Consider the following 25,673-nt stretch of genomic DNA (forward strand, 5'->3'; position numbering starts at 1 on the left):
CACTGTAATATAAAATATTTTGTAAAAAACACATATCACTATAATACATAATTTACTTACTTTCTTTCTTACTTATACTTGTGTGACTAACTTACTGTTTTATGGTCATCTTTTTTTGTATTATTGTCTTTCATTTATGTTTTGTGTATGTGCTATGACTACAAGCTATTTTGTTTTTCCCAATACAGTCATTTTTATAAAATTACTGTTTGGAAAATTATGAATTATTCGAAATAATAAGGATTTTCTTAGCTCAGGCATTTCCTTTAGCCGTATTTGGCACAACGTTTTGGAATTTTGGGTCCTCAATGCTCGTCAACTTTGTACTTGTTTTAGCTTTCTAACTATTTTGATATGAGCGCCACCGATGAGTCTTATGTATAAGAAACGCGTATTTGGCGTATTAAATAATAAACCTGGTACTATTGATAACTATTGGCATATATATGTTTTTTTTAGTGATTAAGATTATAACCAGGCATGGTGTAATGCAAACTTGTAATTGTAATGCATGGTAACGTATTATATTTGTCCAAGTTATTGTATGTAATGTGTAATGCAGTTCATATAATTGTAAATTAATGCATATAATGATTAACAAAAGGTTGTGTAATTGCATGCATTACATTGCATTACATTGCATTACATTGCATTACATTGCATTACATTGCATTACATTGCATTACATTGCATTACATGGCATTGCGTATTTCACATTATATATCTATTGATCGTATTGTTGCTGATTTAATTAAAGCAGAATTCAAATTTTCTTGATTAGCTAAGAACATAATCATTTGAAGATTGATTTTATAATATCTATTTATTTGTCGTCCTTCATCGTTTTCATAAATTACTAGAGGGAATTTGTAGATTAATCCTGGCCACAAAAACAATTGGTATAAATACTGGAATGCCCAAAATTACTACTTTAAATGAATAGTACAACACTCCATATAAGATTGGGTTCTTTTTGTCCTTATTTCATTTTATTTTATACATTTTTATACATTTTCCTGCATAAAATTTTTATATTTGAAAAGTATTACAGTATTCCATTTCTGTTAAAAGATTAAATAGAAGATAATTGTTATAATTTATATAACACTATGTTAACTGATGCGAATGTCTGTACCGTGCAAGTTAGAGGTTTTGCTAGCTGTATAACCAGGTTAAATCTACCATTTCTTATACGTAAGGAAATGTATGTGACAAGTAAGGAATTATATAACACAGCTGTTTTCCATTCGTTTGATGTGTTTGAGATTTTGATTTTGCCATTTGATAAGGGAATTTCTGTTTTGAATTTGTCTTGGAGTTTATTTACATTTCAATATGTACCAAAGAAAATATTTAAAATACATCAACTGAATAACAACCCAACAACACCTTAATACCCCCAGTTTTTTTCTTTCAGTTTCAGCAGAGTGATGTGTTTTAGTGAATATCATTGTAAATATTATCTGTTGTCTTGGTTTGAAATCGACCTAATCAATATAAGTATGTTGCACAAGTAGTACATGACACATCCAGGGTTTTCCTTGGTCTCTGTTTCCGTATAACGGTATAATTATACTGAAACTTAATACCGAGTGACAATACTCAAATATATCGCATATTTAGTCTTATTGTTGCAAAGTTTATTGTAATCTATTCAACATTTAAACTATCTGTTGATTTAATACAAAGATTAAAATTAAAAATTCAATAAGATTCAATTTATTTTACATGAATGACTGTAACATAGAATACAGAAATAACGCGATAGGTATTTAATCTGATTTGTTTATTTTTCTGTTAAACTCTTCAAAAAACCGTCACGTTTGTATGTGTAGTGATATTACTCATCATGCGTGGGAATTGGAGAAATATAGAGGACTAGATATTGACAATAGCAGAAGGTAAGAATATGTTTTTTTTTTTTATTAAAAACCTAAAGATTCCTATTTTTTAGAATAGAAGGCTTTCAACTCCGTTAATCGCACCCGTCTCATAAATGTGAAACAAAAGACTGGAGTACATGTTAGCTAGTAGTTATTTCTTGTAACGTTTTGATATATATTCTGACTTAATTCGATTTATAATTATAATTAATCCTTTAGATCTTGATAATTTTCCTCATAGCAGGTATAGAATATAAATATGTATACTTAGAGTATTAATGCAGTATTGATGAGACTGTCATTAAAGTGAGAGGGTTAGCGCTATAGAACCAGGTTTAATCCACCATTTTCTACATTTGAAAATGCCTGTACCAAGTCAGGAATATGACAGTTTTTGTCCATTCGTTTTTGATGCGTTTTGTTATTTGATTTTGCCATGTGATTATGGGACTTTCCCAATTGATCTTCTTCTAAGTTCAGTATTTTTGTGATTTTACTTTTTATAACATTGAGAATTGAAATCGTTAAAATGATTGTGAAACTTAGCGCTAACGAAATAAATCTGGTACATTTGTGTAACAACACAAAAAACACAGCTACATTATTTCAAGTAATCTTGATGTACAGGTCTAAAGATGCATATCAAATGTACAACTGTAAAGCTGTATATAAACTGTACAACTGTAAAGCTGTATATAAACTGTACAACTGTAAAGCTGTATATAAACTGTACAACTGTAAAGCTGTATATAAACTGTACAGCTGTAAAGCTGTATGTAAACTGTAGATCTGTAAAGCTGTATGTAAACTGCACATCTGTAAAGCTGTATATAAACTGCACATCTGTAAAACTATATTATAAGTTGTACATTTTTAAAGCTGTATGTAAACTGCAACTCTGTGAAAATGTACATTATCTGTACATTTTAAAGCTGTATGTAAACTTCAACTCTGTGACAATGTACATTATCTGTACATTTTAAAGCTGTATGTAAACTGCAACTCTGTGACAATGTACATTATCTGTACATTTTTAAAGCTGTATGTAAACTTCAACTCTGTGACAATGTACATTATCTGTACATTTTAAAAGCTGTATGTAAACTGCAACTCTGTGACAATGTACATTATCTGTACATTTTTAAAGCTAAATGTAAACTTCAACTCTGTGACAATGTACATTATCTGTACATTTTAAAGCTGTATGTAAACTTCAACTCTGTGATAATGTACATTATCTGTAAATTTTCAAAGCTGTATGTAAACTGCAACTCTGTGTCAATGTACATTATCTGTACATTTTTAAAGCTGTATGTAAACTTCAACTCTGTTACAATGTACATTATCTATACATTTTTAAATCTGTATATAAACTACAACTCTGTGACAATGTACATTATCTGTACATTTTTAAAGCTGTATGTAAACTGCAACTCTGTGACAATGTACATTGTCTGTACATTTTTAAAGCTGTATGTAAACTTCAACTCTGTGACAATATACATTATCTGTACATTTTAAAGCTGTATGTAAACTTCAACTCTGTGACAATGTACATTATCTGTACATTTTAAAGCTGTATGTAAACTTCAACTCTGTGACAATGTACATTATCTGTACATTTTAAAGCTGTATGTAAACTTCAACTCTGTGACAATGTACATTATCTGTACATTTTAAAATCTGTGAATAAGCTTAACATATATAAATTCTACCACTGCATCTTGTGTGATACGATACCTATCAACAGTTTATATACAATTTACAGATTTACAGATTATATACAGTTTTATAGATGTAAATTTAATATACAGCTTTACAGATGTGCAGTTTATATACAGCTTAATAGATGTACATTTGATATGCATCTTGAGACCTGTACATCAAGATTACTGGTACGAAAGTAGCTGTGTACACTGTAACATTGTGACTCTACCAGTGCAAGTCATCTGGATAATATGTTGTTGGTTGTTTTGTTTTATTTTTCTTGTTTGTAAGTCAACTGTTCAAAGGAGTCGTGTTTTGGTGTATTCTCGTTCTAAATGTTATCAACTGCAATTTTTTTTTTTAATTCCCACAAATTATTTTGTGTATTATAATAAATTATAGGGATACACGTGTATAGGGAAATTATTAATACACCAAATTGAATACTTTTGACTTTTTTAAGTTATCATTTTAGCATAGGATTTTCCTCAATGTACAAATTAAACAAATAAGGTTGAATCTTGATATTTAGATAATGGATTATGCAGTACACCCTTTATTAAACTAACAGTACATTGATTATGATCTCTGACTGACTTGTGTACATGTAATATATAAAGACATATCTTAATGTTAATCATATCACCTAAATATTAAAATTTAATTCAATATGTTCTTAATATAGCGATGACTGTTTTATTGAACAAACTAGGGGAGATTTGTAACATTTCAAACATATTGAAACAGTTACAGGAAGTCTGGACATAAATTCTTATTACTTTAAAGATCATGTTACCAATTTCAGTCAAGACTAGTAGACCTGTGTGGTACATAACTTTTGTATTTTATGTTTCCATAGTTAATGTATCAATACGAAATACATTATATAAAATAAAAAGTTTAAAAGGTCATCCCTGCGAAGGTTAATCTGTAATCAATCTGTAGATTTAATATTTATAGTGTTTTCAAATAGTTGTATATATACAGGTCCTCGAATAACATAAAATATGGAAATAAACGCAAGTCATTTGATGATTATATTTAAATTAAAACACACAGTTCAAATAAGAGTAAGAAATGTGTGACACATAGAATTTCCATAGATTTCTAAAAAGCTTAGAACAACCATGATATAAACATATGAGATATTTTTCTGTTAATGAAAAAGAAGAATAAATTCATCGTAGATTCCAAGATTCAAATGTACATGTCTTCTAAAATAATTTCACCAGTGACGCTCGCATAAAAAAAGTTAAAAAATAAAACATCCAAAAAGGGAACGAAGTTGGAAAGTATTTCTCTAAAATCACCATAGTATTACTACATGCTAAAAGCAGATCAAGTTAAAAAAAAAAAATCAGGTATTTCTTTCGCAATTCGTGCTTTCTCCGAGAAGACTGTCGCGGTATATGGCTTTTTGTTGCTCTCAAGTAAGATGCAATTAGATACAGACTTTCAATCACGTACGCGCAGGCGATTCCAAAGACGTTTGTATGATGAAGACATTAGTTATCAATGGCGTCATTTCAGATCAAGCATCGTCCTGAACATACAAGGACTATTTGACACTGGACGTTAAGAGACCAACAATCAATCAATCAATCAATCAATCAATCAATCAATCAATCAATCAGATCAATCATCATATCGATAATTTCACTCATGTCTTTCCAACTTATAGCCTACAACAATTCAGATTTGGGACAAGCAAAAGGAGTTTGAGGGTGCTGATCGTAATTCGATTTCTTGTTATTTTACATACGCTGTATTATATATAATTCACCTAGAATGATCAAAATGATTCATGTATGTTATTGACTACATAACGTCTGTTACCGAATTATTTTGATTTGTTTCGTATTATTTTTTTTTTAAATTATGATATAATCTGAAGCGCTAGTGGCTACATGATGTAAAACTATTTTCACAAATATATATAGATTTTTATTTATGATTGTTCAATGTATCTTTCTACTCTAAAAATAAACCTGGTGTTTTCGAGACAAACATATTGAATACAGATTTTATTCCGGTGGCACACATTCTCCTTTATGATACCACTATAATAAGACATTAATAATATTAAACTCTTTTGATTTAATTTCAGAATAATGTTCAGTGTTGTTTTGAGAATTACCCCCGAGGATTGACATGGGGTATAATAATTGTTCACTTTGTAGACGTCTTTTCGAATGCCCTATGCGCTATGTCTTGTAAGAGAACTTGCACCAGCTCGTTGAGGGGTCTGTTGAGAAACTATTCATATCTACAATGTAACATCCTTATTCTTCATTGGCAGTTAAGAAAATTCCCGTCCCTTATCCTGGTCGTTCACCTTGCAGAACATAAATTATACCTATTGCAATAATAGTAACGATGATATTGTCAAATATATATACGTACAATAACTCACTGCAACGGAACTGTTAACAAGCACATATTAATCAATCAACATCGAATTATGTATAAAATTACTTTTATGTGCAGAAGCGTGCAGGTTATACTACTTGCTTTTAAATTCCACCTCGTAGTCTAATGAAGGAAGAGGTCTTTATCGTTCTTTTTTATGACTATAGCTTCATCCATTATGTAAAATAAGTTAATAAAAGATACATTTTGGTCAGACACTTGGAAATTAAATCCAAAATCAATACCAACGTACGTAACACAGAGTATTAAGTAACATGCAATCCTGATACAAAAACGATGAAAATCTATAATAAGAAGGATAGCGATAATAGACGGACAAATGTATTGACAAGTGGAATCACTTTGCTTGTGCTTTAAAATTAGAAAAGATGACACCAGTTTTTACTAGCAAAACAAAGGAATAAAAGGTCATTAATACATAAAAATAAAAAAAGAGATGTTTAGGACACGTGTCGAAATTAACTCCGACCGTCTCTCTCTCTCTCTCTCTCTCTCTCTCTCTCTCTCTCTCTCTCTCTCTCTCTCTCTCTCTCTCTCTCTCTCTCTCTCAAAATTCATTTCCCGTGGCATATATGTCTGTAATCTACATTAATTTATGACAGAACCTACCTATTGTAAATATTGTTAATTTGTTCTCGTCCTGAATATATGCATGATATATTTGCCACTGGACGTTAAGCAACCAAAAATAAATCATACAATCAAATGTTTTCGTTTTCAGTATTACATAAATAATAAATAGAAATGTTATAAACCCCCGTTCAACTGTATATTTTACAATTACTAATGAGGGGAATACATAAACTAGATTTGATTGTATTGGGAAGGGAGTTGTCTTCATTATATATATATCAACTGAATGATTGTACGACAAAACAATAAAACTATTCACTTAACAACCAAAACATACGTGCATTTAATTTTAATAGTCTGAGTCAATTAACAAACATATCTATAAAAACCCTAAATGCATTTTACAAGTAGAAATACAATTAAGTTGAATATCTAACAAATGTTACCAAATCTAAATCAATAAACTTCAACTTAATTCCGTTTTACCATTAATAATAATTGTGATTTAAAGAAGACAGTTTATTATATAGTGCATTAAGAAGAGCAAGTGAGATAAATATAAATTCCTATAAAATTACAGAAAAGTCAATAAAAGTGTAATGATGTCATTCGGCCGTATCAAGTCATTAAATGAATGAACTGTGGAGAATACAACACGTGTCTTATTGATTAGGTTTTATTTTTCCTTTCAGAAAAAGGATATTTTTACCTGCAGAATCTGATCCAATCTTCACGAGACAAACTAACGCGTAGATAGAGACACAACAAAGGACTTTCACTTTTCACTTTGCATGAATGTGTAGTTATAATTATAAAGTTGGAGAATTGAAGTATTTACTAAACGTCAACACCGTTATAAGCATGGTGAAGTATTTATTTTAAGTTAAGTAAACTTCTTGTGACACCTTGCAGTGATAAAATTGTTTATAATGGAAAAGACGGGTATTCTCCAGTGTGCTCAGGAATATAACTATCTGGTAGAGAAAGTCAACGTTAACCTTAAATCTCTAAAGACAGAACTCGTAAGTATATATTTACTGATTATTCAATGGTAATAATAATAATAGAGGAAGGCTATTACTCAATATGCTCAAGAATCTGAACTTATGAGAAAAAAAGTCAAATTAATCTGAAATCGAATAAGACATGGGAACGGGTTAGTGTATGTTTTTAATGTATAATTATTTTATCAATGAAAAGAAGATGTGTGCTTTTCAATGCACATAATTATACATATAGTTGTGTCATAGAAAATATCAGTATTAATCTGAAATGTCGAATAAAGGAAGTGGTTAGAATATATTGTTAATGTATTTCTTTTGATCAATGACGTCGGTGTGCGCTCTTCAATCTACTTAGAAATATAATTGTCTTGTGCAAAATGTCAAAATACGGAACTGGTTAGTTTAATGTTTATTCCTTTTCCTATATGTGGATGTTTTCTTGTATTGATTTTTTCATCTTAGTTTTTTTTATTGATATATTTATTATGTTTCCTGGTATATGCATCAAAAGTTGACAAATAAACAACAATAACAATGGAATGAACATCATGTAATAACAAAAAATGGGCAAAAAAATAATATTGGATTTTATTGTCATGACGACATCTGTCCGATACCAACAAAGATCAAAGTGTAACAAAATGAACATCTGAATATACACACATGGCCTTCAAAATAAGCTAAAAGTAATCCAGCAAATTGTATAAAATATACACATGCTATAGATTGTTCAATATACTTATAATACAATACGTGTGCATTAATATTCATAATATGATTTGTAATATAATATATGCTAACACTGTGTAGATCTATGTATAATTGTGTCACTTTTGACATTTTACAAAAACAAACTTGTATTGATTATCAATTAGTTACTCTTTTTTTTTAGTAAAACATATTATATGTTATGTATGAAATATTTCCTACGCAAACGGTATACATTACAGGTTTTAATAAAAAAATATATCGGCTGCCATCATTACGTTTCTGACAAATTTGACATGGTTTTTTTTCACTGTGTTTTAGTGAGATAAGTAAGAATAAATCTGTATGTTGAAAACCTTATACTTAACACTATAGATATTGTCTAACGATATAAAATCATAGTTACGACGTATGTAACGTTGCAACTGATCTGCATGAAACATTTGCCCCTTGACGTTTTTTAAGCATTCACACAAATGTTGAACAGATTTTTTTGTCTGCACCAGGCAACCTACAAACCTAATATTATCGTTTACAGAGCAAAATATAAGAATTAATATGTTTTGCGGAATAAAAAACACCTTTTAAGATATATATAGACTTGCTACAATTCCCTTTCTATTATTTCTCTCTTACTAATTTATATGTTTACTGATAAGTGCCAGCCTACTGATTGCCCTTGGAGAAAGGCCTTCCTCCTGTAGATGTCAGTATAATTGTAATCTCCTAGTTATAACAGTAAAATTATTAAAGGGGCAAAATTGAAAGAAAAAAAAAAATAATAATTAGGAAGGGACATGCAGCAAGTCTAGATTATATCCACAATGTTACAATGAGAATAAAATTTAAATATTCAGTTGGTTAAAATCTAGGTCGTCAGGTCAATTATCTTAATAAACCGGGAACACCCAAATTCAACTACAGTACTGTATAATAAATATTGTAAGTTTATGTGTTTACAATCTTAAAAACAATTTAAGTACGCTAAGAGTCAGAGGTCATTATTTTAAATTAATTTGTTATTTACGGAAGACAAAGGCTGGTAAAAATCCTTACCACGCTATTATAAAAGAACATTTTCACGAAATCCTCATAGATATATAATGGTTCTATTAAAGTACGAAAGTGAATCAGATCTATACAGTTTGCAACATTTACAGTTTATATTCGGACCTTTTATCGTGTTTTATTTTCTAAATTCGAGATTTTTTACCATTGTACATTTTGAAGTCCTTTTTCAAATCGATCATCTTTTATTAATTCTTTAAATTGAACTGACATAATAAGAATTCCATAGTTTTAGTGTTTGGATTCAGATTCTCCTAACAACAGTACTGTTGATATATTTTCCCACGGAGCTTTATCCAAAAAACTTAAAAAGTTTGTACATTCGGCATGTGTTCTGTAAACTTTCATTTTGATACCCATTTGATACCAAAGTAAAAAAAATGAAGTGAAATCAAATTGAAATTAAAATCTTCCATAGGTATGACAATCACCAACAAATGGATTTGTGCTGATCCCTAAGTTTGTGAAAACATATACAATCGTGGTAATGCGTGCAAATATCAAACAACTCGGCTGCCTCTATGTTCGGAATCCCCTTACGTATTTATATAGGTTGATATAAATATCAAGCGATGTTGTGATATTTTGGATATAAGACTACATCCAAAGATATTTTAATAGTATAATATTGTTTTCTAATCGGTTTAAGACAATAGTGAATACTGTTAAAATCTAGGCTATTCATTATAATTACACCTTATGTAAGAATCCTGGATTTTGATTGGTTGATAGCTAGTGTATTTTCACCAATCTACTGTTATCAAATGAATATCGTTCATTTTTTAACAACGCCGGGGTATTTGCCTAAAGGATATGCCCTCTCTGCCGTGGTATTTGCCATAAAATACTCTACCCGACTGGACGCTTGTAACGTTACGATCATCAATGCGTTTTTGAACATTAACATTCGGTGTAATAATCAGATATAGCATGTTCCTGAGGGGTATTTGCGAAAAATACCAGTCTTGAGAATGAATTTTCCTCGCCTAACGGCTCGCGAAATTTAACATTCTCTCGACTGATATTTTTCGCAAATACCCCTCCTTAACATGATATATCTGTTTGATAGTACCTCCGCTATCATCATTTGGTAAAGAGGGGGGGGGGGGGCAAGAGGCCGCATGCCCCGGTAAACAAGAAGATGACCAACAGTTAATGTGAAAAAGCATTAATTTCAGAAAACTGTTTACAGTCCCCGAGAAAATTTGACGAAGAAGTTATACATAAAGATGTGGTTCATGAGCATTTCTCGTTTTATTGTATGTATAGATTAGACCGTTGGTTTTCCCGTTTGAATGGTTTTACACTTGTATTTTTTGGGGGGCTCTTTATAGCTTGCTGTTCGGTGTGAGCCAAGGCTCCGTGTTGAAGACCGTACTTTGACCTGTAATAGTTTACTTTTATAAGTTGTGACTCGGATGGAGAGTTGTCTCATTGGCACTCCCACACCATTTTATATCTATGAGACATGGTATGATCGCTAATGCAATGAGACAAATATCCACAAGAGACAGCACTAAGATGTAAAAGACGATATTGCTCTGTACGGCCTTCATAAACTTGTACAATGTATAGTAAGCTATATTAGCATTACATGTACATAACAAAAAAAATAAGATGTGGTATGGCCGATGATACACAACTCTCCACAAGAGACAAAAATAGGTTTGATACAGAAATAAACAACTGCCTATACATTTGCATTTTAGCATGAAATCGGGTTCATGAATACTATCGAGAGAAACTTATGTATCACTGAAAAATTATTGCTCCAGGGTTTTCGATATCACAAACTAGTCAAAACATTTACTAAATTTTATCATCGGTATAAGGACATCATTCGTAAATATACCTCAACATGCAGACTTCTTATACGTTCAGGTATTTCACATCCAATCTTTTATGGTAATATTCTTTACAAGGCACAAAAATGTCAGTATTCGTCTCAAAAGCTTACAAAACCTTTAAGCAGACTTATTAAGAAGGGATATAGTTACGATACTGATGTCAGGTCATTAAGGATTGTATATTTTGGCTTTAATATTGATTCACTTATAGGGTTTTTGCATCGGAACTAAACACATTTATTAAAAAAAAAAAAAAAAGAGGTGTTGGCATGACACGGGTTATGTTCTTCTCATATATAGTAAATCCATAACGGGAGGGATTGAGCCTGATATTCATATGATATTTCAATCAGTTTAATTGAGGTCTGGAGCTGGCATGTCAGTTAACTGCTAGTAGTCTTTTGTTATTTATGTATTTTTGTAATTTTATTTATTTTCTGTTGCTACAACTTCTGACATATGACTCGGACTTCTCTTGAACAGAATTTTAATGTGCGTATTGTTATGCGTTTACTTTTCTACATTGGCTAGAGGTATAGGGGGAGGATTGAGATCTCATAAACATGTTTAACCCCGCCGCAATTTTGCGCCTGTCCCAAGTCAGGAGCCTCTGGCCTTTGCTAGTCTTGTATGATTTTTAATTTTAGTTTCTTGTGTATAATTCGGAGTTTAGTATGACGTCCATTATCACTGTACTACTATAAATATTGTTAAGGGGCCAGCTGAAGGACGCTTACAGATGCGGGAGTTTCTCGCTACATTGAAGACCCATTGGTGGCCTTCGGCTGTTGTCTGCTCTATGGTTGGGTTGTTATCGCTTTGACGCATTTCCCATTTCCTTTCGCAATTTTATTAAGTACTATGCCCAAATCCAGTAAAAACTTTCATATGAATAATATTTTACAGAAATAAATCAAAAGAAATTAAGTTATAATATTACATCTTCATGTTTATGTATTTGTTCCCATAGTCCAGTGATAATTAAATGTGCTTTTTGACTCTATTTTGTATTGTACCATGTAGATTGTTAACACATTTCTAAAAACAACATGGGAAATGTTTCTTAAAAATATGCAACTACTTGTGTGTTTATCTTGAACCCACTGACATAGTTTTATACTAAAATGTAAACAAACAGTATACTACAAAGCTAACTATTTTACAGAAATGTTTGATGTAGAAAGGCTCCCATCAACATATAAGTGATGATAAAGTTTTATTGACATGACCTCTGTCAACACATGCTAGCACTTGATATATGAAATATTGCTTCCTTAAAGTACAAATCAGTTTTATTTATACTACCTCGAAAACAAATTTCGTGTCGGTAGTGAAAATAATCTGAGTGCAATGCAAGTGATCAGCTTTTTTTTTTTTTTTTTTTTTATACTTTTTCTGTTTGAAAGTTGGAAGTTATGTCATAAACATTAGCAATTTCGATAACATAAAAGTGCAGTATATAAAAATTGAAGAAAAGATGTAGCTGTGTATCTCATTAAAATGTCCCTTTCTTTACATTTTAGTGATCAGGATTTTTATACAAACGCTCAACAAAGTTAGAGGTAAATAGGGACTCTCGTGTCCGTCCGTTTTTTTAGTTCCACAAAATTGTTAATAAATAGCCACTTTTCATAAAAATTTGAATGTTTTGGACTAGATAAAACAATTGATTTCGATTTTCTTGGTTTTCACCTCAACTAAAAAATTATTGTTTTAAAAGTTTAATACAATAAATTCTATGCACCTTAAATCAAAGTTTACTTGATAAGTTAAAGTTTTCTAATATAATTGGTCCAATTCATCGGTTGTCGTTATCAACATTCTTTTTATAAACTTAGTTTTAGAAAAAAAAACGTATACAGTGGTTAGATAATTCCCGTTCAAGCCCATCAAAATTTTACATTTAAGATATTTTACGGTTGTCACTATAAAAATCTAAAATCAACATTGACCATAATGACATCGGGGCTTTAGAAGAGTACATCCTTTACAATACTTGAAATACATATGTAGGAAGAGAAAAATAACAATAAATCAATTACACCGCTAACAAATGTCTTCTGATAAAACAAACAAACAAACAAACAAACAAACACACACACAAAAAAACAAAAAACAAATACAAAAAACGAAAAAAAAAAACCAATGTTTAGTAACCATGTGTATTTTAACTGCACAATGTACTAAACTATGACATTTACGTATTCTTAACCCATTTTGCAAGGTTGGATCGGACTTTATTCTGGTAAATCCACATTTCAGAACCTACTTGTCAATGATTTATTGTGAAACATTTGTCAGTCTGATTATCGTGGAATATATTTGCTATGGATCATATATAATCTAACAATAATTAATCTACACGGTCCTTGTAGTTGATTCAAAGCTATATTTGTATTAATCTTATTTCAGCTGGCTATGAAGAAACAAGATGTTAACTTACTGAAGCAGCTGATACATATCAGTGACGTTATACAAACAATATGTCAGAAACAGCACACGCCTAGCCCTGATAGCGCTGTTGACGAGTCACCCACAGAAACCTTCCACAAAACAAAGAGGGCACCACTAGTCAGACAACAAAGTGTTCCTTATTATATAACTGTATTAAGAGCTCAATCTAGTAGTTTTAATTCAAGTTTTGAAGGTATGCATTCGTCTCGTCTTGTATGTTTAGATAACACAGATATACGTGGATAATGAATACAAAGTTCAGTTAATGAAAGTTTATAATATTATCACGAATTTTCAATTAGAAGAAATATTGTACACTGAAAAGTGCATATACATATATACAGCAACGTATTTTGATTTTTCATGCATTTCATTTTTTGTCTTTTCGGCTTTTTGGTTCAGTTTGTGTTCTTCATATTTAATGTTTAACTTAGTTTTTTTGTTGATTTTTCGTCGATTGCCACGATTTTGTGTGTCGCACTAAGGCTTGAGAATTTTTATTCTCATTTATTTTGGTAGATTCAATCGCTTGTTATGATATAGCCGCCTTTCTATACAATACTAGAACACACCCGTGATATCGCAGGTCTGTGACTGAATTAAAGTATATAAATATGCGCAAGCCTTATTTTAGTAATAGTATTTTCATCTGATAAAGTCATGCCGATTATAAGATACACAGTTTTCTCTGCTTTCAAATCTTTCTGTTTGAACCCGTCGAACTGGAACTTATCAATTATTGGTAATATTAATTATTTGGAAAACAAAAGGTCCTGGAATGGAGTATTTTTTAATCAACAGCATTGTCCTATATTAGTTATAAATAAAGTTGAATTCTTTGATTATCTGTTTTACGTCATACCCGCTAACAAATTGAAAAATATACCTATACGCCTTATTTTTAGTCCAGATTTTTAGTATTCGTATTGTTATCTTAGAAATTCTTACTGATTAAAATACTACAATAGGTAACAATTTGACAATGATTGAATTTAGTAGTGTCAACCCTGTGATTATGACCCGTGTTTATAGCATAATCCTAAATACACCGTTTGGTGGTGCGCTTGTCAGATGCGGAACGTGCATATAAGGTAATAGATAACAGGTGAATATACTATTGGTATCGGTATCGGACTCGACCCGGAACTTCATAATTATTGGCAATATTAATTACATGGAAAACAAAAGGGCCTGGAGTGGTGTAATTTTTAATCTATACCTTTGTACTATATTAGTTATAATATATAAAGTTGTATTCTTTGATTCGTCGTTTTTACGTGATGACGGCTGACAAATTGGACCTCGTAATTTTAGTATTATAGATGAGTAGGGTTTCAACTGAGTGTGTCGATGTTTGTATGTTTAATAACAAAATTGACCATACCAGGTTTCAACTGTTCTGTGTAGTCCCCTTTTGTTTTTATGAACCAATGAAAACCACCTAATAACAGGTTACTGATTTAAGACAGGAACAATTGAATTGGGCTTAAACATGTTTGTAATCGTTCAATTCTACCCTAACATTTGAATGTGGTGTAGCAGTACAACGTGAGAAAAAACATCTTTAAACTTAGGTGCGAATGGTTTAACTCATTAAATCGATACGAAGCCTAGTCAAAACAAAACCAACTAACACAAAATATAGACACGAAGCGCCGCCAAAAAGTCAAAGCTAACTATAACTAATACGAAATATAGACACGAAGCGCCGCTAAATCGTCAAAGCTAACTATAACCGATACAAAATATAGACACGAAGCGCCGCCAAAACGGCAAAGCTAACTATAACTAAAACAAAAGATAGACACGAAGCGCCGATAAAACGTCAAAGCTAACTATAACTGATACAAAATATAGACACGAAGCTCCGCCAAAACGTCAAAGCTAACTATAACTAATACAAAAGATAGACACGAAGCGCCGCCAAAACGTCAAAACTAACTATAACTGATACAAAATATAGACACGAAGCGCCGCCAAAACGTCAAAGCTAACTATAACTGATACAAAATATAGACACGAAGCGCCGCCAAAACGTCAAAGCTAACTGTAACTAATACAAAATATAGACACGAAGCGCCGCCAAAACGTCAAAGCTAACTACAACTGATACAAAATATAGACACGAAGCGCCGCCAAAACGTCAAAGCTTACTATAACTGATACAAAATAAAGACACGAAGCGCCGCCAAAACGTCAAAGCTAACTACAACTGATACAAAATATAGACACGAAGCGCCGCCAAAACGTCAAAGCTTAACTATAACTGATACAAAATATAGACACGAAACGCCGCCAAAACGAACTCACGAAACTTGTTACATCTTACATGTGCTTATTTGACCGCTTTAGATAAAAGTCAGTGGGTGCCATAGTTCCTTATTTAATTAAGGAAAGCACATCGTATGCTAGAATTATGATCTTTCTCCATTGCCATAAGGCTTGATTTTCCTCTAACTTGTCCATCATTATAGTCGTTTGGTGTTATATGTTTTTTGGTCAACCTGTATAGTTCTATATCTTAGATACAAAACATATTTCTTTAATGCATCTATTGCCAGACCAATAGTTAAGTTTATTTTTATTTCATAGGAATCAACGAAATTCCTGAAGATGAAACAGATTCCTGCTCGAATGATGATAGTGACAGTTTACTGTCAGTCAGTATGAACGGAAGTTACTCCACAGTACCACTATATATACAGAGGGCGAACCGACCTAGGTCCCTGTCGTATGAGGAACCAGTCGGTGGAACCAGTCATGGCAGTATTGTAGGACTGGACGACAGTTTCTTTGAAAGTGTTCTACAAAAGAATATTGCCTTGTGGAAATCTGAGACACAATCAGAAAAAACTAAACTATACAGTGGTGACAATGTGATTGGAACTTAGAGACAAATGTGAATTCCATTATATGATTTTACAACGCAAACGTCCATGCCGTGTCAAAACCAAACATCACTTTCGCGAACCTCTGAAAAGATCTCTTTCATTTCAAATATGGTATACGAAGGTTTTACAATGTTTTCAAACACTCATGTTATCAGACATTTGAAATGTGTGGAGTAATTTTGTATATTTATAACTTCGACTCATGGCCAAAGAAAACGGTTAAAATTAAAAGTATCGCAGTGAGTTTGTATAGGATGGTTAACTTAAAAATTCGAAACGCAAATGTATACCTATATGTATTTATCAACCTTGGATTAGACCAACGAATACTTTATGGGACATAGATGGATGAAACAATTATATATGACCCGTAACATAATACATATGACATATGATTGAAACATATTTACACACACCATTTAAAAAAATATATTTTAACCATATACACTGCTACTTTTGCATAGATAGTGGTACTATTTCTGTACTTAAAATCTGAAGAACTGGAAATTTAGTTTTAATATTTTGTTCTATTACTTTACTTTAAAATTATTGTTATATTTAGGTACCTTCATTTTACAGTACTTGTTTTAATAATTTTAAAGTAGCAAAATAGCACTAAATATTAAAAGTAAATTTCCAGTACTACAGATGTTTTTGTACAGAAAACCTATGCAAAAGTAGCTGTGTACACATAGCATTTAAAATGATATTTTAATTGTATACATGTACATGTACACCCATCGTTTGAAAATAGTGTTTTTATTGTTTATTGCTTTATAAGCTTAAAATGATAACAGAGTTTAGTAAGAAATTAAGTCCTAAATTTCTAGACAGTAAATCTAGTAAAATTTTACAAATCGGTTATAATTATATATATTTTGTTATTTTGTTGTCAAATGTGTGCAATATATATTTTTATTATTAAAATTTGAAAATAATAGCGTTGAGTTTGCAGTGACCAAAACAAGCCAGTTTGGTCAGAATGCAATTTATTATACTTTATATAAGTTATATATAAAAAAAAAAAAAGGGTTGCTACGATGGTTTCTGCAATTAAATTTAAAAAAAGGTGTACATACTAGTTCAAGATTAAAAGACGAGGAACAAATAATTAATATATACGAAAAATTATAAAAAGGATCACACCAGTTCTTATCCAGTTCTTATCCAGTTACAGGTTTGCACAAAACTTATTGTGGAATTATTAATATATGACTGTCAACATTGAATATTTAAAGTTGCGCATACAATTGAAAAACGGCCAAAAAGTTGCTTAACTCTTTCTCGGAATTTGGCAAACATTTGAATAAAACGGCTAACTAATCTTTGCATCTTAAAATCATTCAAAATGGTTGATACCTTTTGCATTTAAAATTATACTACCTGTTCATGTTCAAAGTATAAAGTCTTCTGTTCTTCATAGATAATTATAATTATTGTCGGATTTTAAGAAGAAATGTTGGTTTTCGTTGTATTTATTTCCGATGCGAGCCTACTAATTGACATTGAGTCATTTATGTGTGTTCTCCAGGCTGTTTTTCTGACATCAGCATATCGTATAATCGATATGTAACCAAATTATTATTGCGTAATGATTGTAGATAGCTGCAATTTCAGTACAAATGTTGAAAGATAGAAATCATGAAACTCACAGAATGGGCTAGATTGATGTAAGGGTTTACTTAGTCGAACTCGTAAGCTGAAAATGATAAAATCGTGATGGAATCTGTCAAATTTTTCGTGACCTCGCCACTGCTTTGAAATCTTGCAAACAGTTTACGAACTAGAACACATTAAGAGAAGAAAACCGAATCAACACCAAAATCACTGACTCCTGTCCTTTTATAAATACAGCCACATTTCCTCTCTCCTCTAAAAGAGAGACGAAAGATGCCAAAGGGACAGTCAAACTCATAAATCGAAAATGAACTGACAACGCTATGGCTAAAAATGAAAAAGACAAACAGACAAACAATAGTACACATGACACAACATACAAAACGAAAGAATAAGCAATACGAACCCTACCAAAAACTAGGGATGATTTCAGCAGGTGCTCCGGAAGGGTGAGCAGATCCTGCTCCAAATGTGGCACCCGTCGTGTTGCTCATGTATTACAAATCCGAGAAATTGTCTAATTCGGTAGGTCACATTCATGAAAGGGAAGCCAAGGGCATTGAAGGAACATATCTGATATCATCTGTGAAACGGTCAATCAACTCGTGATGGCGTCCGTAAAATGTACGAAAGGACGATTTCAACTCTAGGTGTAATAGCTTTCTTGTGAGCATCAACCCTCTATAAAGACAATCATGATAGGAAATACAAGCACGGGAATATCGTATCAATTGGGAGATGTATACCCCGTATGCAGGTGCTGCTGGAATGTTGCGACTTAGAAATGGAAAGTTCACAATTGGAAAGCCGAAATCATCTTTTTGTCGTAAAGTTTTGTTTTCAACCGACCCTCATTGTCAATATCTAGATATAAGTCAAGATATGAGGCCGACTTAACTGTATCTGTTGTATCCTTTATCTATAGTTCGACAGGATAGATGCCGAGTCATCAAACTTTGAATTATTTAGTGAGATAACATTATCTAGTATATAGCGGAACGGATATTGCTAACTTCTGATCTTTCTTCCTTAAGTTTCACCACCAAAGACACAAACGCCTTAAAGACTTTAAAAAAAAGTGAATTGGCACCGGTTTTACATGTCTGTGTACCAAATTTCACCACCTCGGGTTTTCATATTGGTGGAATTCATGTTACGCAATTTTTAGTTTTTGTGGAGAAGTGTTTGCTTGTTTCTTTTAAATTGTGATGGTTTCTTTTCATCTTGGTTTTTTCTTTTTTCCTTTATCTGTTTTTCCTTTTTGTCCTCCATGCTGAAATTACAGGGTAAAACAACACTCGAATCGCTACGAAACTGTAGAGTATTCAACATTTTAAGTAAATTGACGTGTTATTTTCTTAGAAGTTTAAAAAGCAACAAAGTTCTTCATGTAGAAAACTTTACAACGGTGGTACAAAAAAGAAAAATCGTAAATCCCCAATTTTCATAATGTTACGTACATCATTGTATCGCATTCATTATATTGCAGTGTACCTACATCGTACATGTAGCTATTGAAGTAGGTGTCGGGGTAATGCATGTATGAGTCAGAAAAGAAAAAAATATAAAACACAATAAATAAATAAAAAAAAAATCCACAATCGTCATACATTATACATGTATATGGCAAGCTTTAGTACGCCCAGATATACATGTATAACTCGTATATCAATTTTACAAATAACACATCTAACTGAATCATTTGACGGTCTCGTGAGAATAATTTACACGAAACTGTTTTTAATAGTTAATAATCATGTGAAATGTATCTTAATAGGACAGAGTACTGAAGAGACAGAAAATATAATGGACCATGGTTATTATATATAATTGGACTATTACATATACATACATTTAAATACATAAATATAGTTTATGATTTCAAGCAGCTCATACGAATATTATAATATCTATCGTTTATATATAAAAAAAACAACATTATTCATGTGAAAATAAGGAGATCGTTTATATGGGTTTACTATCTATTTATCTTTAAACTGGGAAGAAAGTGAAATTATTAATTTTTACTTGATGTATGACCTTTATGTCATTTTAAACTTGTGAGAATAAATATGTATGTAGTGATCCATATTAAATATATAACATAATCCTTAAACGTATCTGAGAAAAATAAAGCAAATGAAGTTGAACGATCATTTTTGGCAATCTTCACCACTTAGTCACAGAAGGATGATATTGCACTTATTCTGTCAGAATCATGCAATACGGGGATATGACAGTGGTATTGGTAGTCGAAAGAAGAAAATAATGTCTTCAAATGAAGCTAAAAATGGCGACACACTAATTAAATTTTATGTATCAGTCATCAAATTTTTAATAATGAACCATACCGGACAAACTTTTGTGAAAGGAAATAATAAACGCCACTTATAAACTTATAAAGAGGTTTGGGCCCTATTAGCCAGTCGACACTGAAGTTGTGAGTTCATATCCCGCGTACGGAGCAGGTGTAATCAACTTCAATCTTAGTTGACTAGGCTTGTCAGTTTTCCTACCGAATGTCAGTGGTTCTCTACGCCAATAAAAATGGCCGATACGAAATAGCACAATAGTGTTGAAAGTTGCGTACAACACTTATGTTCTTCTTCGCTATACTCATACGAACATAAAAATTGTCTTAATAATACATAAATAAAACAAAAAGCAATTTGGGATGAGAAATTGTACTGATCAGTTTAATAAAAATAAATTGTGACAACTCTGGTCATGTAAATCATGGTCTCTGGATCTCCGAAAAATGGTAGGAAATCTACAAATATAAAAATGTTAAATCAGAAAAAGAGATAACTGCAATTACATATCATGAATGCAAAATATACGTGTCGATCTGATCAGTAAGTTTTTCTCGACAAGAGAAAAGGCGCGAAATCTGGATATATATGTGTGAAAACCGAATTACTGATTTAAGCGCATGCGAATATTTATACGACAAATTAAGAAATGAATTTATCAATTAACAGTGTATGTAAAGTGCGGATCCTAAAATATCATTTTCACTGTATATGCCAGAAATTTTTGATGTAGAATGATAAATAAACAGACGACTTTTTTTTTAATTTTTGATGAAAATGAAGAAAATTAGTTAAAAAGTATATGTTAAGAAACACATAATACTAATAAAACAAAGTAAGAGATGCGAACGGGGTTTTTTCGCGTCTAAATCCAAATAGCTGTGAAGATCTGTGAAATATATACCAAAATAGGTGAATATTTAGGACATTTCACAAACAGATCGTGCAGGTGTTTATTACTAACAGGTAAGATGTTGTTGCAGAAAAAATATTCATTTCAACACAGTTATCAAAGTTGTATAACGTAGAATAGGTTTTGTCATTCAGTTTCTTCATATTGAACTGAATTCCACTATGATGCTTTCTTTATGCGAGTCATGTTTACTGTCGAATAATGATACTATTCTTTCATTTTCACTGTACAGAGCGATTCATTAGTATTGTATATGCGGCGCATTTTCACTGTATGATATATATATTTTTTTTTATCTATTACAGCGTATTTTTTTAAGCATGTAAAGCAAGACTTTAGTTAGCGTGCATGCTTTGTTTTTTGTTTGTACAATCATTATGATAACACCCAATTTAATTCAAATATAATAATTATATAAATACAGGTTAAACTATGCCGATAAATATTGTTTAAAGATGTCAATCTTATTTACAAAGTTTGTATAAACAATTATACAAACTAAGCAATCAAGTCAACCAAAGTTTTGCTTTACATGCAGTAGGAAATTAGCTGTAAAGCCTCAATTTAGCCGACTTGCTCAAACAATAGATAAAGTAAGAGACGGATTTGATAAAATTTAACTTACGGAGGAAAGTTTGGTTTTAAAACACTCTAAATAAATTCAATAAAAATAACATTTATTTCAAATGTATTCCATTTTTAAAATTTCTTATGAATCGTATAGGGATCTTTATCCTTGTTTTTTTTTATCCATTTCCATAACCTTGTTTTTTTTTATCCATTTCCATGACACTTCACCACTAATTACGTACATCTTGATACAGATTGAATCGTTGGTTTTCCCGTTTAAAAGGTTTTACACTGGGGCCCTTTATAACTTGCTGTTCGGTGTGAGCCAAGACTCCATGTTGAAGACCGTATTTTGACGTATAAAGGAATACTTTTATAAATTGTGACTCGTTTTGAGAGTTGTCTCATTGTCACATATGACATCTTATCTATCTGTGGCTCAACCCAAAATTAGACAGGATAAAAAGGGATAAAAAACACACTTTTTTAATATATTTATAATGGGCTTAATATGAGTCAGAAAAGAGTAGAATAGTGGGACGCGTTGGGGTATAAGCGTGACGCGGAATTGCCGATTTTTTTTGTAAGCGTGACACGTGATAGTCAAATGATTGTGTCGTGAAAACGAGAAATAAAGTATAGCGGGACACGGAAAGTTATAAAAAATGAGAACTGCATAGTAGAAGCGGGATACGGGAATAAGATATTTTTTTTATCTTCATCCTATTGTTACAGTCATGCCTTCAATAACAAATGTATCCCATGCATGCATTTTTATAGACAAAAGACCTTATGGATATTTGGGGTTCTTTGACATGCTGAATCTAACCTTGTATCCAGTTTGGGGATTTTTAACAAGTTACCGAAATAACCCACATAGAGGTCCAAAGGGTCTAAGATCATCAAACATGAATTGTAGCATGCATGTTGTGTACAATTACCCAAATGTGCATTATTTGACCTCTGTGGTAGTATCCACTCGCGGATCTAGAAATTTTTATAAGTAGGGGTCCAATGACTACCTAAGAGGGGGCCCGCTCCAGTGATTCCATATAAAAGTAACCAAATGTTTTCCCAAAAAGGGGGCAACCCCCTGTCCCCCTAAATCCTCCTCTGGTATCGAGTTGTTCATTACGGATATTTTTTTTTGTATCAAGGGTGCTCTACTTCACGTACAAATGCAAACAAAAAAGTTCGCCCACACCTTACATTTCATGTTTTAATGACTGTGGATAATTTATGTCACATACCGTTTCACCTTATACAGTTTAAATCATGCAAGCAACAATCGAGTCAAGAACATTTGTTCTACAAAAACTGTCTTTTTCAGAATATGGAAATTGAAGCAGTTGAGGGTACAACTGGGGAAAGTTAATCTTTTATAAGCTTTTCTGTCACCATTGCGTTTCAAGATGCATATTTCTCTGTTCGAAAGTGTATTTATTGCGTCGACGATAACGTCCTCAAATGTACTCGTCTCTATTTTACACAGACTGCACTTAAACTCCGCAATATCAATCTTTGACTTCAAAAAAATACAGAAATATCTTTTAATTTTTTTTTAAATCAAGGAAAAACGTAATTTGAAGAATACAATATGACATTTTGAGAAGCGTTTTTGTTACAAGTTTGAAAAGCTATATATTTAATAAAGAATGAATGAGGAGTTTGTATTTCAATTTGAAAATACATTTATCATAAATTCTAAAGTCATCAACTAAGTTTTTTCATTTGTTTCAAGTGCATTTATCACATAATTCTACAATAAAAATTCCTCGCATCTTCGAAAATTCCACATCAGAAATGACTGCACTAACAGTGATAATTCATCGCATCTATAGTTAAAATGGATCGCTTTCAAAAATCGATATGCTATATTATGTTGCTTTTATAACACTTATTTGAACTTTAATGCTATGTTTGTACATAATAAAGACATATCACAATGAAAATATGTAAAAACTTTCCTTCAAATCAATTAATTTGGTATTTTCAAAACGTAAACAAATACAGTTTTCCCATGATCCTTTATTCTACAATAGACATACCCGCATATGACAGTGAAAATGAACTAGCTGGATTCGCACCTTATATACACTGAATTAATATAAAGAGGTTAACTGGTGTTGTTTAAAAAAAAAAGATCTTTTAACTTTAATGTACCAGAGTTATCTTTCTTATCTTGTATATAACACAATTTCATATCATAAATTAAGGTACTTATCTGACAAATGTACTAAAGGATTTCAATCTCGTTGGTATTAGAATCGACCGGAAGTTCGAAATGCGCGAGAACCATATGTTATGATACATCCGGTCCACTATAACTATAAGTTTTCTTTCTCGCGGCTTAGAAGATAGTCGTGTTACTACGTGCTCGTCATGCTGCCGTTTGAGATAGCAGAGGAAAGTAGTAACGGAGATATTTCTCTGGTTGAAGCATATACTTTTGAGGATTTCTCTCGTGAAGTGTACACGTCATGTGCACCTTCATCTACATCATTAGTTATGGAACGCCAACACGTCTTGTTATGACCATTTTCATTATATGATGTGCATTTACCTTTATATGATGTCCACTTGTCATTATATGATGTGCAAACACCTTTGTATGATGTGCAAATATCCCTATATGATGTGTAAACATCCTTATATGATGTGCAGACATCATTATGTGATGTGCAAATATATGATGCGCAAACATCAATATATGATGTGCAAACATACTTATATGATGTACATATATACTTATATGATGTGCACAAATCATTATATGATGTGCAAACATACTTATATGATATGCATATATACTTATATAATGTGCACATGCACTTATATAATGTGCACATGCACTTATATAATGTGCACATGCACTTATATGATGTGCAAACATTCTTATATGATTTACAAATGTACTTATATTATGTGCAAATATCCTTATATGATGTACAAATATACTTATATCAGGTGCAAACATACTTATATTTGGTACATATCATTATATGATGTGCAGTTACTATTTTATGATGTGCAAATATCTTTATATGATGTGGTTGTGTCATTATATGATGTCGAAACTTCATTATATGATGTGCTTTCATCGTCGTTATGGTCAATGACCATGATTACAATTAGAATGATTACTGTCTACGTCATAACTGATTCCGATTTGCTGCTGTAAACTATAAACCCGGCTCAAATATGTGTCTATCGCTAGCGAGAGTGAATTTAATAGGAAAAATGAGACAATGTAATATAACAACGTTTCAAACATTTCGGTGGAAGATTAAGATCAATCAATACAGGAGCTAATTGGAGAAATTTGCAGTTGTGGCGAAAATATGATAAAACAAATTCTGAGGCTCTTTATAGCTTGCTATTTGGGTTAAGCAAAGGCTACGTGTTAAAGGTCGTACTTTGACCTATGATTGTTTACTCTTACAAATTATGACTTGGATGGAAAGTTTTTTTATTGGCTCTCATACCACATCTTCTTATTTCTATTCATTGCAAAATACACCATTGAACTCAGTCACCTTTTAAAAGATTTCACAACAATAGCTATAGAATTATCTACTCATGCATAATGTGGCAAGATGGTTTGTTTTATAAAATATCATTGAATAAAATAAATGGTAAGATGTATAATGTAGTGTTACTCCTCCAAAACCCTACAAAGTCGGAAACATTCGTGAT

The 25,673-nt window shown here is 31.6% G+C and overlaps 1 protein-coding gene across 2 annotated transcripts; it reads left to right on the forward strand.

Moving 5' to 3' along the window:
• The first annotated feature begins 1,522 nt into the window (after nt 1-1,522).
• On the forward strand, nt 1,523-17,503 carry LOC139493160 (uncharacterized). 2 transcript variants are annotated; one of them, XM_071281333.1, is made up of 4 exons: nt 1,523-1,901; nt 7,286-7,615; nt 13,633-13,867; nt 16,267-17,503. In XM_071281333.1, the coding sequence occupies exons 2-4, from the start codon at nt 7,523-7,525 to the stop codon at nt 16,563-16,565; spliced, it is 627 nt and encodes a 208-aa protein (XP_071137434.1). In that variant the 5' UTR covers nt 1,523-1,901; nt 7,286-7,522; the 3' UTR covers nt 16,566-17,503. The 2 variants fall into 2 exon arrangements, with proteins under 2 accessions (XP_071137434.1, XP_071137435.1); XM_071281334.1 differs by lacking the exon at nt 1,523-1,901 and having other exon boundaries at nt 7,067-7,615.
• Nucleotides 17,504-25,673: the final 8,170 nt, after the last annotated feature.

Source organism: Mytilus edulis, chromosome 10 (genome assembly GCF_963676685.1).
Source record: "Mytilus edulis chromosome 10, xbMytEdul2.2, whole genome shotgun sequence".
NCBI lineage: Eukaryota > Metazoa > Mollusca > Bivalvia > Mytilida > Mytilidae > Mytilus > Mytilus edulis.